This window comes from Arachis duranensis, chromosome 3 (genome assembly GCF_000817695.3).
Source record: "Arachis duranensis cultivar V14167 chromosome 3, aradu.V14167.gnm2.J7QH, whole genome shotgun sequence".
Taxonomy (NCBI): Eukaryota; Viridiplantae; Streptophyta; class Magnoliopsida; order Fabales; family Fabaceae; genus Arachis; species Arachis duranensis.
The window spans coordinates 254,278-271,466 of NC_029774.3; the positions used below are offsets into that span (position 1 = coordinate 254,278).

Genomic DNA, 17,189 nt, shown 5'->3' on the forward strand with positions numbered 1-17,189 from the left:
GTGTAAAACTAAGACAATTATGTGTATTGTTTAAGAATTTTCAGTGTTCTACATAATTCAAAATTCTTCCTCTTCCTCTTTCATCATCTTTTGCTTATGCTTCTTCTTTTTTTTGTCATCATCAGCATTTTTTTCTTCTTTTTCTTATTCATTTTTTTCTTCTTGTTTTACCTTCTCAAATTTTTTATTATTTTACTCTATTAACAAGAATAAAAACAAAGAAAAATCAAACAAAGAAGAAGAAAAAATATATAATATTCCGAAATTACTTGAAAGATGATTAACTTATATTCATTCAACTAAATGAAAGAAAGAAATAAAGAAAAAAATGCAACATCAAAGAAAACATTTGTGTGTAATTACAGCAAATTTTGGTGTAAAAATAAGACATTTATGTGTATTGTTTAAGAATTTTCGGTAGATTTGTACTAATAAATTCTGCATAATTCAAAACTCTTTCTCTTTCTCCTCTTCATCTTCTGCTACTTCTTTTTATTTTCTTTCTTCATCATCATCATCACCATCTTCTTCTTTTTTTTCTTTCTTATTCATCTTTCCTTCCTTGTTTACCTTATCAAGTTTCTTCTTGTTTTATTCTTTTAACAAGAAAAAAATCAAACAAAGAAGAAGAAGAAACACATAATACTGCAAAATTACTTGAAAGAAAATAAACTTACATTCATTTAACAAAAAGAAAGAAAAAAAAAAGAAAAAAAAATGCAGCATTAGAGAAAATATTTTTGTATATTTGGAGCGAATTTCGGTGTAAAATTAAGACATTTATATGTATTGTTTAAATTTTTTCGGTGGATTTGTACTGATAAGTTATGCATAATTCAAAACTCTTCGTCTTCCTTCTCCTCATCTTCTGCTGCTTTTTTTCCTTATTCATCTTTTTTTTCTTGTTTTACCTTCTCATATTTTTTCTTATTTTACTCTCTTAACAAGAATAAAATAAAAAAAATCAAACAAAGAAGGATAAGAAACATATAATGCTATAAAATTACTTGGAAGAAGATGAACTTACATTCATTCAACTAAAAAAAGAAGAAAAAATACAATATTAGAGAAAATATTTTTATATAATTGCAGCAAATTTCTATATAAAACTAAGATATTTATGCGTATTGTTTAAGAATTTTCGATAAATTTGTACAGATAAATTTTTTATAATTCAAAACATTTTCTCTTGCTCCTCCTCATTTTCTATTGCTTCTTTTTCTTCATCTTCTTATTTCATTTTCTCATAATTTTTTTCGAATTCAATTTTGAAATTTCCTTCACCTTTCACAACGATTTTGATAGAGACTTTGATCGTTGTTTGAATTTTTAGCATTGCGGTTTCGATTGAGAAAAAAGAATAGTTTGCGCATGTGTTTACTGTTTACAAATCTAAATTGAGGATTGTTTTTGTTGGATTTGGACCAACTTGTATAAACTTGTACCTTAAAAAAAATTTGTATGTATAACGGATCTGTACAAAATTAATCTAATTACCATGGACGAAATAAATTTGAAGGATTTTGTGGTATTTTTATTTACTTTTAGAGCTAAAACTACTGCTCAACAAACCGCTCAAAAATGAAGTAGTTTCTCTCACCTTTCTCTCTGCACAATTTTGTAAAAATAATTCCAAAATTGTTATTTTAATTGAATATGGTCCCCTTCAAGGCACATTGCTTTGGATTCTTGTTACATAGAAGTTTTGACATCATATAATTTGTTTAATTGTTATGGTTTCATTGGTTCATAGCTCACACTCGAAGAACTTTAAGTCTATCCTTTATTTGAATGGAATGAGGGTACCTGAATTTATCTGTTTGTCTAATGAACAAGAGAAGAAAGATATTACTAAAGACTTATATATATTATAATTTTAATTTTATTTTGCTATTTTTAAAAATGAATAATTTAGTTTTGGGACATTGTTTAGTAATTTGGCTATTTTTTTCTTTGTTTTTGTTTTGCAACAAATTCTGAGTCAAATTCTGAGAGAAACCGGATACACAAAAGACTCCTCTTTGACATTGAACGACTTCATTAAAGTTTGTATGTTTGGTAATTAAGTGAGTAAGTGCTCTATATTTAATTATATATTTATTACACTACCTTTATATGTATGTTGGTCTATACACAGTATTAAACTACTCTTCTATATTAGCCCATGACAACAATAAAGAAGTCTTGTGGTCCACAAATTCAGCCTAACAGAATACATAAATTCAGTTCTAATTTTAGTCTTTATTAGTTTATCTTATCTTATCTTTATGTTATCTTCTCTTCTTATCTTATCTTTACTTTTATCTTTCATAGGACAATGCTCTATATATATTTAGTTTTACCCTCATAGTTTACAACACATGTTCAATTCAATCAATCAATAATCAATAAAAATTATTTCTTTGCTTTCCCTATTCTTTCATAATTTTATCATGGTATCAGAGCCTTGGTATCCTCCTTGAAGAGGATACATAAGCTATCATCTTTCGGTGAGAAATCACCCTACATCTTTTTCAACCTCCTCTCACAATGAATAATCAATCTTCCAATTCAGTTCAAGATCCAACCAATCTTTATTAAAGGCATCCAAGTGAAAATCCTACCCCAATTTTGGTTACCCCGGTTCTTTACCAGCAATTCCGTCTGCGTCTCCTTTCTTCCGATAATTTCGTCTGCATTCTGTTTTAGTAGTTTCATCTGCACTCTTATTGCGCTCCACGCGCCCTCTTTTTTTATCGCGCTCTATGCGCCATTTGAAGTTATTGCGTCATACGTACGCATTTTTTAAGATCGCTGCTCAAACACAGCATCTCCTTTTATATTTTTGCCGCCAGCAGCTCAAGCTCCGCTGCGTGCATTTTTTGAAGATCGCTGCTCAAGTACAGCATCTCCTTTTATATTTTTGCCGCCGGCAGCTCAAGCTCCGCTGCGCGCATTTTTTAAATATTGCTGCTCAAGTACAGCATCTCCTTTTATATTTTTGCCACCGGCAGCTCAAGCTCCGCTGCGCGCATTTTTTGAAGATCGCTTCTCAAGTACAGCATTTCCTTTTATATTTTTACCGCCGGCAGCTCAAGCTCTGCCGCACGCATCTTCCTCCGTGTCACTACGTCAGACGCGTCTTCCTCAACAATTTCATTGGAACTTATCCAAGCTGTGGATTATTGACATCTTCCATCTACCAGCTTGTGGGGGCGTATTAAACTACTCTTCTATATTAGTCCATGACAACAATAAAAAAGTCTTGTGGCCCACAAATTCAGCCCAACAAAATACATAAATTCAGTTCTAATTTTAGTCTTTATTAGTTTATCTTATCTTATCTTTATGTTATCTTCTCTTCTTATCTTATCTTTACTTTTATCTTTCATAGAACAATGCTCTATATATATTTAGTTTTACCCTCATAGTTTACAACACATGTTCAATTCAATCAATCAATAATCAATAAAAATTCTTTCTTTGCTTTCCCTATTCTTTCATAATTTTATCACACAGCCTACAAAGCCAGTAATATATTCTCTTTCGCTCTGTTGTCTAGTTATGCTATTATCTGCTTTGTTTCTTAATTCCAAGACTAATTAAGTTATGCCTTATTCCTGGAATGTAGATAAGAATTGCTAGTGCATTTGATGTTTACATGCCGTAGAAATATGTGAAGAAAAATTGAAAACTGAGAAAGACAATAGATAATTAATAATTACATTAAAAGAAAATTAACATATCTTTTAACTAAAGGATCATTATGTTTTGTCCATTTGATAAATAATTTTTTCCGTTAAAATTTAAACTTCAAACAATTAGCCATTATACATGAAAGTGTCTGTTAAGTAATAAAGCATGATTAATGAAAGAGAAACGCTAGATAAACAATGATTATTTTAAATAACATGAACAACTACCAATCAAATAAAGATATATTATATCCTAATTTAATGTTACTAATTTAAAATTATTATTTTAATCTTATTAATTCACATTATTCACACATTGTTCAAAAATATTGCTAATTACCTATACTTTTACTTAATGAAAATATTAAACGAGACAAAACTTGGAAACATGTTCATTTTGAATGCTTATTGCATATGCCATCCACTCTCAAATTTAATTATGAGCTTCTTCGTTTTTCTTTCCCTGGTAAATTACTTGGGGTTAAAGGTGATCATGTCGTCAAAAGAATATGGGATGATACATATAATAGATGACCACGATTAATTGTTCATTAAATGTGTGGCAGTAAATAATCATACTCCTGTAAGAAAGTTGGAGACAACTATGCGAAAAAGTTGAGTAAATTATTTATATTTACTATTAATTTTTTAACTTTGATTTGGATAGTGTGAAAGGGAGACGCGCGCAATAATGTAAGTAAACTACTGATCCTATAATAACATCACTAGCTACAAGAATTCCATAATAAAATTATAAAACTCATTAATTAAGTTATTAAACTAGATTTTTCTAGGTACAACTTACAAGTAACGTGCGCCGCATAAATTCAGCTATCTTAAATCTTCTGCTTCAACATTTCTCACATCCTCTAATCAAGGTGATGATAATATATATTGAGAATAATACAGGAACAGAATTATGACACTGTAACAAGGTTGAAATTGAAAATATATAAATTAGAGATTCTATTGTAGTAATTGTGAGGATAGAGTTGATCGTGATGGATTTGATAAAATAATGGTGGTGAATTAGGCTTTATGAAGTTATGGAAATGTGTCTGAATTTGAGGAATAAGAAAAAAGTATTGGTGGGAGAGAAGAATATAATAAAGGGAGAAATTCCACAGAAGAAACAAAATTTATTAACATTCAATACTTTTTGTTAGATTAATTAAAATGTCAATTTTGTTAAGCATTATCAGTTAACATTTTTTAAATTATATTTTTATTTTAAATTTTAATAAATTTTAAATTTTTAAATTCTAATTTTAAAGTTTAAATGCTTAAAAAAAGTTTTACAATTAAAAAATAAATAAATTGATTTTTTTATTCTTACTTTTTTTAATTTTCATTTGAGGCCTGCTACACATACAAGTCTTTTTGGCTCACAAGTCACAAGTTATACAAGTTGGCCAAAGTCCAAGAAAAAAAATATGCGCACCACTCACTACAACATTTTTTAACTATTGCAACATATACGGCAAATAACACTAAAAAAGTGTTATCTAAACTAACTAAAGACAACACTTAATATTTGTTACATAAAAATAAAGCTGTTGCAACTTTTTTTAACAACACCCATAAATGTTCCTTTTTAATCAATTAAAGTACAAGTAAAAAATGTTACTTTTGTAAATTAAACAGACAATATTTGTGATATTTATATATTACTCTTTATAAGTGTTGTTTTTAAATTTTTAATAAACTTCTCATTATAAATGTTGCCAAAAATAAATTAAAATTTTTCTTCAAAAATTTTGACCTTCTCTCCAAATATTTTAACAAAAAAGTACTTTTTCCTTCTTTTAACTTAGCACAAAACACATCTTTATAGTTTATATGTTATTTACTGATTCAAATCTAGAGTTCAAAACAAAATTCCGAGCCCTATTTTCGATTAGAAACCCTAACCCCAACCATTTCAAAATTTTATTGATGCGCGATTTTCCCTTGTTTGTTCGATTTCCTCATCGTTGCTTGTGAAGTTGTGTTCCTCTCTGCTCGTGTCGCCGTCGCGCTTGTCGCTGTTCGCGCGCCGTCGTGCTCGTCGCTACTCGCATTGGCGCATCGCCGTCGTGCTTGTTCGCTGCTCGCATCGTCGTCGTGTTCGTTGCTGCTCTGCATTTCCTCATCGTTGCTTCTGAAGTTGTGTTACTCGCTGCTCACGTTGCCTTCGTGCTCGTCTCTGCTCACGCGCCGTCGTGCTTGTTGCTGCTCGTGCGCCTTCGTGCTCATCGCTCTACATTTTGAACTTCTGAATTTTGCTCTGCTCGATTCCAATTTGCTCGCCTTCTTCTACTTGCGACGTTTTTCTTAGCCCCTGGCTAGGTGCTGATATGCTTTGCTCCCCCGTGGTGCTCGTGCTCTTTCCATCACAGATAGTCTCCTTGCTTTACTCAGCTTTGTTATGGCTGAAGTTGATGAGAAATTCTGGTAATGATAATTTTTCTTCATTGATGAGAAATGATTGTTTAATTAATTATGATCCTATTAAATCACTGTAATGTTTTATTGTTATTGTGTATTTGCCTGCTTGTGCTTTAATCACTAAATGATGTCAATTTTAGGGCTTGGAATTTAATTGTTGTTGGTGGAATCTCAATTTAGGAAACTTAACATTAGATTCACAGTTGTTGTAGGTGTTGGAGTTGGCTGAGAATGCTTCCGGTTCAATCAATTTGCTGCCATGTTTTTCACAATGCTTCCAATTATCTTCACTTTTTCTTTTTCGTACATGTCTCTATCTCTTGTATTTTGAGTCTCTGTCCTTGCTGTCTCTAAGTATTTTGGTTATTTTAAAGAAAACTCATGTTATTTCAATGGATTCAATACATGCTTGTGGAGTTGACATTTGACTTACTTGCATTGCTATTTAATCAAAGTTTTACTTGGAAAATGTTTTTATACTCTGTTGTGGATTTATTTATATACAGAGTCATGATAATTGCTTGGCTGATTTATCTGGAGCATTGCATTGTGATGCTGTTATGAATTTCAAGTTCTCTAGAACTAAGTGTTATCCAGCAGCTGCTGCAAAAAACCGTCACCTATGTGAGGTTGCTTTCATTTTTTATTATTTTTTATATTTATTTGTCGTTTTGGCCTAGTTCTACCTAATTTATATCCATATTTTGTCCAGAGTCTTGCTGACAGTTGCTTTCCCATAAGCCAGGGGCCATCAGCAAGCCGTCTTCATGGTATACTTGTGTTTTTTAAATTTTAGTTCCCCTAGTTTACTCTTGTTATACCATTTTGGTGTTTATTGTAACCCATTTCCCCAAAAATAAATTTGAGATGTGTTTCTTATAGTGCTCTTTTGGTTTGATGGCAGAATTGTTTATACACCAGTTTTGTGATGCTTACACCTGCTCAGGGAAACAGAAGCCTTTCTCTAGAGGAGGCAAGGTATGGCCCAATTCAAAATGTTAATGTATAATAAGCTTATCATTTGTTAAAAACTTGTCATTGCTGACTTTTAGCAATAAAGGGATATCTATAAAATTCGTCGGGTAGATGATCTACATTGGGCTATGGGTCATGTCATTAAAAAAATTCCATGCAAAAGGTTTAGGCATTCTCTTTTTCCCGTTTTCAGTTCATCATGCAACAATTTCTGAAGATTTTATATAGCCAATTTATCATCACAGTGATCAGTGAACACATATCATATAGGACATGCCTGCTGTTTATTAAACTTGGTATTTTTCTCTGCAGGAGCAAAGTAGTTTCTTCCGCCTGGCTGCTGGAGCATTGATCTTGGTGCTACTTCCTGTGTTCTATCTTTTTCTTTATCTTGTTCAAAGGTACCTTTACATTTCTATATCTTTATCTTGTTAATCAAGGTTTTGCACCGTTAGTTCCTAACATTATTGGGGGAAGTTGCAGTGATATGAAGGGTCGAACTTAGGAGCTTCGTCGCATCTCAAAAGCAGGATGGAAAGGCAAGCCGTCATGAGTCATGAATGGTAAATGTTTATATCCCTTATAAAGATAGTTTATCGAGTTATCGCAAGACAGAATGGGCTGTATACTGATAAAATTCAATATCATAATGAATTGTACACTTTAACTTCCCGCTTGTAGTGTCCTTCATGGACAATTCTACAATTCCTAAAGACAAGAAACTGGAGATCTACACTGCAAAATAAAAAAAGAGTAACTAGTAAGTGTCCAACAGAGAAGAGTTGAATCTAATAAGAAAGCTGAGGTTGGTTGTGTGTTATGAAGTTAGAGGGTACTGAGATTTTGAAGTGCAACTATGCAGCAAGAAACATCCCCAGAGGTGTGGTCCTGTTACCCTTCACTCTTGTTGTGATAGTGCTCCTCTTTCCTCTCCTCAGAACCTTGAATATATCAGCTTCTAAGATATTTGCCACAAACTTTGAATCTAAAGAAGAAACAAGAAGGACTAGTTGCAATGTTTTCTCTGGGAACTAGACTCCTTATCTGAAGGGACCGTACTACAGCAATGAGACATGCCCTTTCATATTTGACAAGCAGAATTGCCTTCTACATGGAAGACCTGACAGGGAGTTTCTTCAATGGAGATAGAAACCTAATGAGTGTCAGCTTCCTCTCTTTGATGCTACTCAGTTCTTGAAGATGGTCAAAGGGAAGTCAATGGCCTTTGTTGGGGACAGTTCTGTAAGTAATTAATTTTACTCTTTAATTTTGAGCTTAATCAACAAACCAGTCTATTATACCTCGATTCTTCCCCCAGTTCTGTTCTGTTTTGTTTCAATTCTTGAAGTGTATGAAGGAGGCTACACTGACCAAGAAAAATGAATTTTAACTTTTTATATATGTGGCAAACTAGCTTGTGAATCTAGTACAGTAGTTCTCACAAACTTGGATGATTACAGTTGATGAAAGACTCCAGAAGTCTCAGGCAATTATTCTGCAACATGAACTTAATATTTAGCCCTTTATTTGGTTGTAATCAAACGAATAATTAGTATTCGACCTATGTGTTATTGACTTATTGTGTTTGTCTTCTTTTAAGGCTCTTTCTTTAGTACACTAAGGTTGAAGAAAATAATAATTAAAATCTTTTTAAGTAATATTATTATGTTAATGATTACAAGGGCAACCCACTATTGTTATTGTCAAGAAATATTTTTATTTTAGTGGGCTGACAACTGCTCATAGCACATTTCAACACAAGCCCAAATCATTTTAGTTTTTTATTTCATTCATGTGCACAACACTATAACAGAGTATCAAATATAAATGCTACTAACCAAGTTGGGTTGGTCTAGTGGTTAGTTCACTAGTTTGCTTAAACAAGTGTCGGAGGTTCGAAACCGTGGAAAAAATATATATATATATAAGTTATTTTGTCTCTTTTATAATTTTTTTCTATTGTGCACAAATTTATTTATTAATTAAAATAATTACACATGTATGAACAAAAAATTTTATTATAAATTTTAATTTTTTGTATTTTTATTACAAAAGTAATTTTTATTTTTATTAAAAAGGTAACCTTTTTATTAGTTGCATATTTTGAATATTAGACAACACTTGTATGGTTGCATATCTAAAAGAAAAAATAACACTTGTATAGGTTGCATATCCAAAAGAAAAAGCAACGCTTGTATGGATTGCATATTCAAAAGAAAAGACAATGCTTTAAAAGGTCGCATATTCAAAACTAATAGGCTAACACTTTAAAGTATTACAAATTCAAACTTATAAGCAACACATAAAAGGGTTGAATTTTGTTACAAATAGGCAACATTTTTTAGTAGTGGTCAAAATATGAGAAAAGACAATATTGTAAAAGTGTTGTCTCAAGCACATCTTTGAAGTGTTGTTGTTTTTCAACCAAAGGTAACACTTTTCAAGTGTTGCTCTCAAAAGCGTTGCTTTTGAAACAAAAAAGTGTTGCCTTGATCTAAGGCAACGGCTGCATATGCAACGCCGCCCAAAAACATTGCCTTAGGTCCAAAAGTGTTGCCATAGATCAAAAGCAACATTTTGTCAGCCTTTAGACAACACTTTTTAAATGTTGCCTCAACTTGAAAATGTTGTAGTGTCTTTTAAAATTGAGCGTCCAACACACGCATTTATTATGCCGCACTATTCATTTTCTTCCTCAATCAAAATGCAAACCGTCAAGATTCAAGCGACATTCGAAACAAACTATGATTCTGAACACACGTTCCAACTCCTCGCAAAAAGTAGAAGAAATCAAGAAGAAAAGATACAAATTTCCACAAAGAATCACTAGAGAAAACAAAAAAACGTTATTCAAGGTACTGTTTTACTGTTTTTCTAGGTTTTTTTTTAGATTGTCTCTGTCATGTGCCTCATCCTTAACCAACAAAATATTAAAAGATTTCAAGAAAAAATATACTGTTTCTCCCATATTTTAGGTGTATTTCTTAAATTCTTTGGGTGTATTTTTGTAATCTTTTCTGTAACCGTTTGAGTGTATTTCTGTAATCGTTTGGGTTTCATTATCTTCAAAATTTGATTTCAGAAACTATGAAAATCAGAAAAAAAAAACAAAGTAAGAAGGAGATCCAACAAATTTAGCAAGAAATTCGAAAAAAGAAACGAAATCTTTTAAAAAATGAAAGTTATATATTTACACGTTAATTGATTTGAATTGATTTAAAAATCTGTTAAAGAGACACATAACATAAACAACGCATTTAGTAAATTTCGTTCTCTTCAAACTTATAAAACTTGTAAATACAAAACACTTATATATAGAAATTAATCCTTTTCATTTATACTATTCTTAATAGTATCTATTTGTGAAATGGGCCAAGATGTTCCATTATAACCATTACAGACATTAAAATCATATTTTAAACTTTGCATTATCACGAAAACTATATATTAATCTATGGATAATTTATAAGCATTAAAAGATGGATTTTGTTTTACGAAGTTAGAATATGTATAATTTATAAGCATCATAGAAAACACCTATTCATATGATATAAGCAAATTAATATCAAAAGTTTTACAAAGACAGAAACAAAAGTAATAGAATTAAAGCACTAATAAGAAGTCCTTAATTATTAAATGAAGGGTTACCCTTTAGTAATGAAGCGGATAAATTTTTTCCATTGACACTACAATAAATTTGGGCTAGGCAACCCTTTAAAAATATTGCCTATAATAAGAAAAAATATTGCCTTTGATAAAAGACAACATTTTTTGACAAAAAACAACGCTTTTTGAAATTGACTATACGGCGTTAGTTTTGGTCTAAAACAACGTTTTTATATATTAAAAGAAACTCTTTTACGGCAACTTTCAAAAAACGTTGTCTTTTCTGCAAATAAAGCAACTCCACAAAAAGTTGCCTTAGAACACCCAAACACAACGTTTGAGATAAGACGTTATCCCAACACTTTTTACACCCTAACTTTGATGTGCTATTGCTTGCTATATGATGAGAAGAAAATTCATCAACTTCATGACTTGGAGGCAACCATGCACGTACTGTGATATATTAAAGCAAAAGCGAAGTCTCTGAATTCAGATAATGAGGATTATGGCCCCTTCCAAAGGATGTAACGTGATCTTTGAGGGACCTTTTGTGCTTGTTGTCGGAACCGCAAGTGCAATACCAAAGCTTGCCACATTTCCTGCACATGAATGCCTTTGTGCCATGCTTCCTCTTTTAGTGTGTTTGGAGGGTCCTCAAGTCCTTCAATGCCTTTGCCCTTGGATGCTTTATGTTGTTCTTGCATCCTTCAGCGCAACAATAACATGCTAACCTTAGCATTCCCGCTGCCTGTGTTCCTTTCAGTGACTCTGCTCCTTTACTATATTCCCATTCATGCTCCCACATATGCATCTGAATAATAATTACTTAATGTATGTCTGTCAACTGTCAAATTAACCTTATATTTTTTTAACTTATTTTTTATTCAAATTATGCTTAGTAGAAATATTTCACCCTCATCAGAATTTATTTGGCTATCATTTTTCACTATCAACTTATCATTTTAGTAAATTAATCCAACAACATACTTTTAAACATTAATGATGAATAACTGCTGACAAAAACAATAAATTTTATTTATCATCAATCATTCATTATCAAACTACTCCTCAACTAATTAAGCCTACTTTATTTAACTTACCATATGCCTCATTATGAATGTATGTGATGCCCATCTTTTACATGGCCTAGCCGTGTATATATAGTATCCCCTTTAATTTGTCCTAACTAATATATAATTGTTAATTAATACTTTCTGATCTGATGGGGTATAACAAATCAAATTATTGTCAAAAAGTTACGGCTAGAAACCAAGAATATATATGTTATGATGAGTAATCGGAGATTAGTGCGTTGGACTCGCTAGACTGTTGAATCCGACCTCTTTTGAGAAAGTCGGTTACATCAAGAGGCCAATCTGTAAATTAAGTCTTTTTATCTTATTTGAATTTGGATCTTAGTGTTAGCTCAGTTATGAACAATATATAAAGAAGAAGATACAGAGAGAGATACGATGCTAATCTAATATAATAATCATCCTTCCTATTTGAAATCCGAATCTTTCCCCTTAAAAAGCAGTGGAATCCAATGGTTTGAATAGCTTTTCTCAATTAGTGTCCTATTAGTTATTTTGCATGTTCAATTTAGTAATTGATTTTTAATTTAACGTATAAATAACCTTTTTTCTTTCCTCTCGCATATAATTACTAGGTAAGTAGGTAGCTACTCCTACCTAATTAATGTGGAAACGTAATCCCCCAAAAAAGAAGTATATATCGTGTCTCTGAATGATCCAATTCCAAATAAGGTACTAGTATCTTAGAACTAATATTTAGGGAAGATCTGATATTGTAGTCATCGACGACCATGACCAAGTGGTGATCAGTTTAACAACCCTAGAACTAGAATGAAGACTACCATAACATAATAAAGGAAGATCATAATTTTAATACGAAAAGTGAGGAAGCGAACTGGCTCTAGAGTGTCTTAGCTCAAATGGTTTCTTAATAAAGTTGAGAAATGAAAGCAAAAGAAAAATAAGGTAGAGCATAACTGATGATACTGACCTGCATGTTGTTATATCTAGTGAAGGTCTGTGCTGCCGTTGGTATCCAGAATCTCTCTGCTGCATCATCATGGAAAACCTTCTTCCTCTCATTGCTGCTGCTGTTGTTGTTGTTAGGGAGCCCAATATGCAAAGCCACTGTCACTTTCTCTTCATCGTGTTCTTCCTTTGCACCGCCACCTACCATTGGCAAAAATTGGATGAGATCATTATTATTGTTATGAGTCACATACGAAGATGATGATGGCTGTTTGAGCCATTCAATATCATCTTGGTAGTAATGGTAATAATACAGATGAATTACTGTTCTTGCAGTCCCTCATCGAGACAGGATTATTCTTTCTTCTTGCTGAAATTCTCACAAATATAAGGATGCCTTAGCTTCAATGCTTCATTCACCAAATCGCCATTGTTTAATTTCTTTATTTGAATTTGTCTTTTTTCCTTTTTCCTTTTTCCGTTTAACTCTGACCTTGTACTGTATTGGTGCGGATGGATAATGACATGCAATAGAATATCTATCGCATGGGATACTTCACTCGTAAATCGTCTTTTTGTAAAGACGTTTATTTGTAACATTATTATTGGATATATTAATAAATCGAATAATTTTTAATTTTTTAATAAATTAAAATAAAATTAATTTTTTATAATAATAATAAATTTAATTTTTTAGAGATCTAATTATATTTTTAAATTTTTAAAAATTTAAATATCTATAAAAAATAAAAGTTAGAGATATATTTATTTTTTATTAAAAAATTTAAAAATATTTGATTTAGATTATTTAATTCAATCGGGTCTAATAATTACAATGCAGACAATTGAGTTTATTATTGTTGTTATAATAAATTGATTTTATTCTAATTTATTAAAAAATAAATTATTAACTGATTTAATAAAAATGTCCAATAATAATATAATACATATAAATATCTTTAAAAAAATATTTTTAATATTTTTATTAAAGTGTTCTCCTCATATTTTACTATCGCCCTCTTCATATTACATCTTCCTTATTTTAAAATTTTTTTAAAATAAAATACGTTTATGTTACGTTTTATTTTTATTTCCTAATTTCTAATTAAGAGAAAATTGTATATTAAAAATTTAATTTTTTTATATTTTTAATAAAAACTTGATCAACATTAATTTATAAAAATTATATTGTTAAATTTAATTTAGTATAAAAATAAATAAATAAATTCAAAAAATAGTGATAATAACTTCATTATATTAGCTTATTAATTAATAATTAAATTGAGACTTGATTTTCTAATTAAATACAATTTAAATTATTAGTAATTTTTTAAAAATTATTTAAGATAGAAAAACATATTATCTATATATTAATATATTGTAATTATTTTGGTTAAAAAATTTATTTATACCATAAAGACTATAATAAGTAAACTTGATAATTAAATATGAGATAATAAAAAGTAAAATATTGTTTAAAAACATATACAGAAAAATGATATTTAGTCATGTTAAAAATAAAAAATAGCCGTTATAAATTATTTTTTTTGTTATTTTGAATATTATACTGTGTGTATGAAATTATATTTTTATTATTTTAAATATTATAATATTTAATTGTGTGTATATGTCTAGTTCTTATCAATATAATATATATAAATAGTTCTAACTTAAAAATTTAAATATAATTCAACCAATTTAGATTTTTCAAGTGATCAGCGTTGTTCGCTTAAGTAAGTATTGGGGGTTTAAATTCGTTTTAGTAGTAACTCATTACCGACCAATTGTAGACTCTTAAATGAAATTCAAATTCATGACGGATTAGTCCTTAACTTATTGGATATTATTATGGGAAGTAAAAAAAATATCTATACCTAAATTTTATTATATTTTTACTCTACTATTAAATTTTTCTGGATCCGTCACTAAATATAAGATAGATAAATTTACAAAAATTTAAAATTTAAATTTATTTATTAAAAAAGCTTTTAATATTTTTATTAATAATAATTTTAACATGTATTTTTATGACCTATGTTAGCTAAATTTAAAACTTAATTGAAGTATAGTGTGAAAAGGGAAGTGATTTTGAACTGCCTCACCAACCCAGTCCCTTGTCTTTACGCGTAAAAGTTCCAAGCCATGCAATGAAAGTCTTATTAGGATTTCTTTTTGCCCTCCTTTTTTGTCCACGAAAAGATTGATGGACCCATAAAGAGACTCAATAATTGTTTTAATGTTTTCTTTTTCTTCATTTCAAAAGCTTTTTCATTTTTGGAAAAGGAAAACATGTATCAACTACATGCCGCTTCTTGGAAATTCAGCATGAGTTCCAACAATGCTCGCGCGCACACATCACTTATGTTATCTCTTGCTTTATACTATGTTTGATCCTCTTAATTTTTTATGAAATTAATCAAACACATTATATAATAATATTGAATATTATATAGAAAAAATTTAATCAACAAAAAATACGTGTGCATTTTAAAATATAAACATTTTAAACACATAATTTAAATTTAAATTTTATATTTTGTTCATGTAATTAAGAAATTTTAGTGTTTAAATTTATAATTTAAAATTTAGGATTAGAAGTTTATAATTTAATATAAATAATATATATAATTTTGAAAAAGGTTAACTGACGTTGGTTGAAAGAAAATGTTGATTTCCTGACTTTACTCTATTTGTAAATATATTATCTTTAACTTTTAATGCAAACATTTAACATTAATGTAGAGTATTGCATAGTACATTACATTTTTATTATTAGTATTATTTGATGTACCACACACGGACTGGTACATTAATTCTACTTCATTTTTGTTAGGCATTTTTCTTTCAATAAAGGTGCACATCCTCACGTGGTATCTGAATTAATTTAGAAGCTAGTGAGTAATTTATTTGGAAAAACATTTAAAAAAATGAAAGAGAAAAACTTAGGGTGATGAGAGCGAGATTTACCCCCAAGAACTCGTCAATGGAAACTATAAGACTAACTATAAAATTTATATTATAGGGGCACAGTATCGTAGTAAGCAGGGCTATGCTTGGGAATTAAATAATGTAATTGTAGGAATGGAAAATTTGTTGAAAGAAAAAAAACAAGCCTATAAAGTAGAAAGTGAAGCAAATAGAGCTACTACTATAAGATACGTGGATTGCATGTGCACTGAGACTAACACTACGAATGGTGTTCCACTTTCCCGGTTATTCTGACGATCTTTTTCCTGGAAATTGTACTCCGACTGCTTCACGAGCTCATATTATTGACTTGACTTAATTTTTTTTTTATAAATTTCTAACCAAACCTTACAATTGTGTTGTGTCTAAATTGACGTTGGTTGTTTGCGGTTTTCTTTTGGGCTCTGGCCGGTTGGCCCATTAATGTACCCAAAACTTGTAAGAATTAGTAGTTGACCAGTTGAACAAAAATCATCAAGAGAATTATATGAGTCATGATTCCTTGATTATAGTTAGAGATATTCAGGAGCTGCAGAGGAGACCGTGGGATATCAAAGCATAGTCGACCTTCATGGATGTTCCATATATATATCCAGAGCTTGTTGGTCTTATGTCTAAAGATGTAAAGGAGGGGAGTATTATAACTCCTATGAACAATATTAGTTACTCTGTTCTTGTTTTGGGCTTTGGCCCCCATGGTATACCCAAAAAGAAAGAAGAGTGGCATGTGGCATGCATGATGTAGTGTTATTAAGGGACAAGATAATCATATGCAGTGAAGTGAATAATGTTAGTTTGTTATTGAAGGCAAGACAGCCACCCATGCATATGACACATGTTTTCCACGTGGCAGGTGCTGCTACACAATTCCAGCTTGGCACCACCACTCCTCTCTTAGCTTATTTCCACTCTCACCAATCTCTCATTCGCTGTCTGCTACTCATAATTGATTGTTAATATAATAAATTTATAAAATAAAATAAAATTCATTTTAAAGTGAAAAATGTTAATGTCTTAATATCTTTTTAATTTAGAATTAATTTAATACAATTTTATAAATTTATTTTTAGTAATCAATTAGAATAGTAGATGTGTATGTACAATAATTAGTGTAATATTATTTAATATGTTATATATATAAATTTTGACACAATCAATAATAAGAATAACGAAAAAATTAATATAACTAGTTTAAAATATTTAAAGAATGAATTTAATTAAAAAATTTAAAAATTAATTTAAAAAATAAACAATCTTCTAGAGATAAATTCAACTATTTATTTATGTATTTCATGAATTTTTATAGGGCCATTTGATAATAATTAAAGAAGTGCACATGAAAGTTTGAGATAAAATTCAATCCTCATAATATTTTTACTTTCTTTTTTTAATATTTAGCCATTCATCTAAAAAATCTTTTATCATAAAATCACTAAATTTAAAAGGAATAATACTACATAACCAAAAATCACAAATAAAAAAATATTTAATAATATTATTATTTATAAGAGAATGTAAATAATTTTTTATATAATTA

At 29.9% G+C, this 17,189-nt stretch overlaps 2 protein-coding genes across 3 annotated transcripts; one reads left to right on the forward strand and one right to left on the reverse strand.

The window, feature by feature from the left end:
• Positions 1 to 5,524: 5,524 nt before the first annotated feature.
• On the forward strand, positions 5,525 to 8,925 carry LOC107476512 (uncharacterized). Of its 2 annotated transcripts, none has more exons than XM_052258625.1 (7): positions 5,525 to 6,107; positions 6,608 to 6,730; positions 6,814 to 6,871; positions 7,006 to 7,079; positions 7,389 to 7,477; positions 7,560 to 7,639; positions 7,939 to 8,925. In XM_052258625.1, the coding sequence occupies exons 2-6, from the start codon at positions 6,662 to 6,664 to the stop codon at positions 7,579 to 7,581; spliced, it is 312 nt and encodes a 103-aa protein (XP_052114585.1). In that variant the 5' UTR covers positions 5,525 to 6,107; positions 6,608 to 6,661; the 3' UTR covers positions 7,582 to 7,639; positions 7,939 to 8,925. The 2 variants fall into 2 exon arrangements, with proteins under 2 accessions (XP_052114585.1, XP_015951818.2); XM_016096332.3 differs by having other exon boundaries at positions 7,758 to 8,922.
• Positions 8,926 to 10,765: 1,840 nt separating this feature from the next.
• Positions 10,766 to 13,199, reverse strand: LOC107476514 (zinc finger protein WIP5). Its single transcript, XM_016096333.3, has 3 exons — positions 13,011 to 13,199; positions 12,708 to 12,886; positions 10,766 to 11,493 (listed from the first exon to the last, which is right to left on the reverse strand). Exons 1-3 carry the CDS (start codon positions 13,027 to 13,029, stop codon positions 11,317 to 11,319), a joined length of 375 nt encoding a protein of 124 aa, XP_015951819.1. The 5' UTR covers positions 13,030 to 13,199; the 3' UTR covers positions 10,766 to 11,316.
• Between the last annotated feature and the right edge of the window lie 3,990 nt (positions 13,200 to 17,189).

Bases quoted from the DNA above. Each gene is read 5' to 3' on its own strand.
- LOC107476512 (XM_052258625.1), top strand. From the start codon at position 6,662: ATGAATTTCAAGTTCTCTAGAACTAAGTGTTATCCAGCAGCTGCTGCA. The intron at 7,080-7,388 runs GTATGGCCCAAT...TTTTCTCTGCAG, and splicing joins CTTTCTCTAGAGGAGGCAAG to GAGCAAAGTAGTTTCTTCCG. The intron at 7,478-7,559 runs GTACCTTTACAT...GGGAAGTTGCAG, and splicing joins TTTCTTTATCTTGTTCAAAG to TGATATGAAGGGTCGAACTT.
- LOC107476514 (XM_016096333.3), bottom strand. The intron at 11,494-12,707 runs GTCAGTATCATC...ATTATTATTCAG, and splicing joins CTAGATATAACAACATGCAG to ATGCATATGTGGGAGCATGA.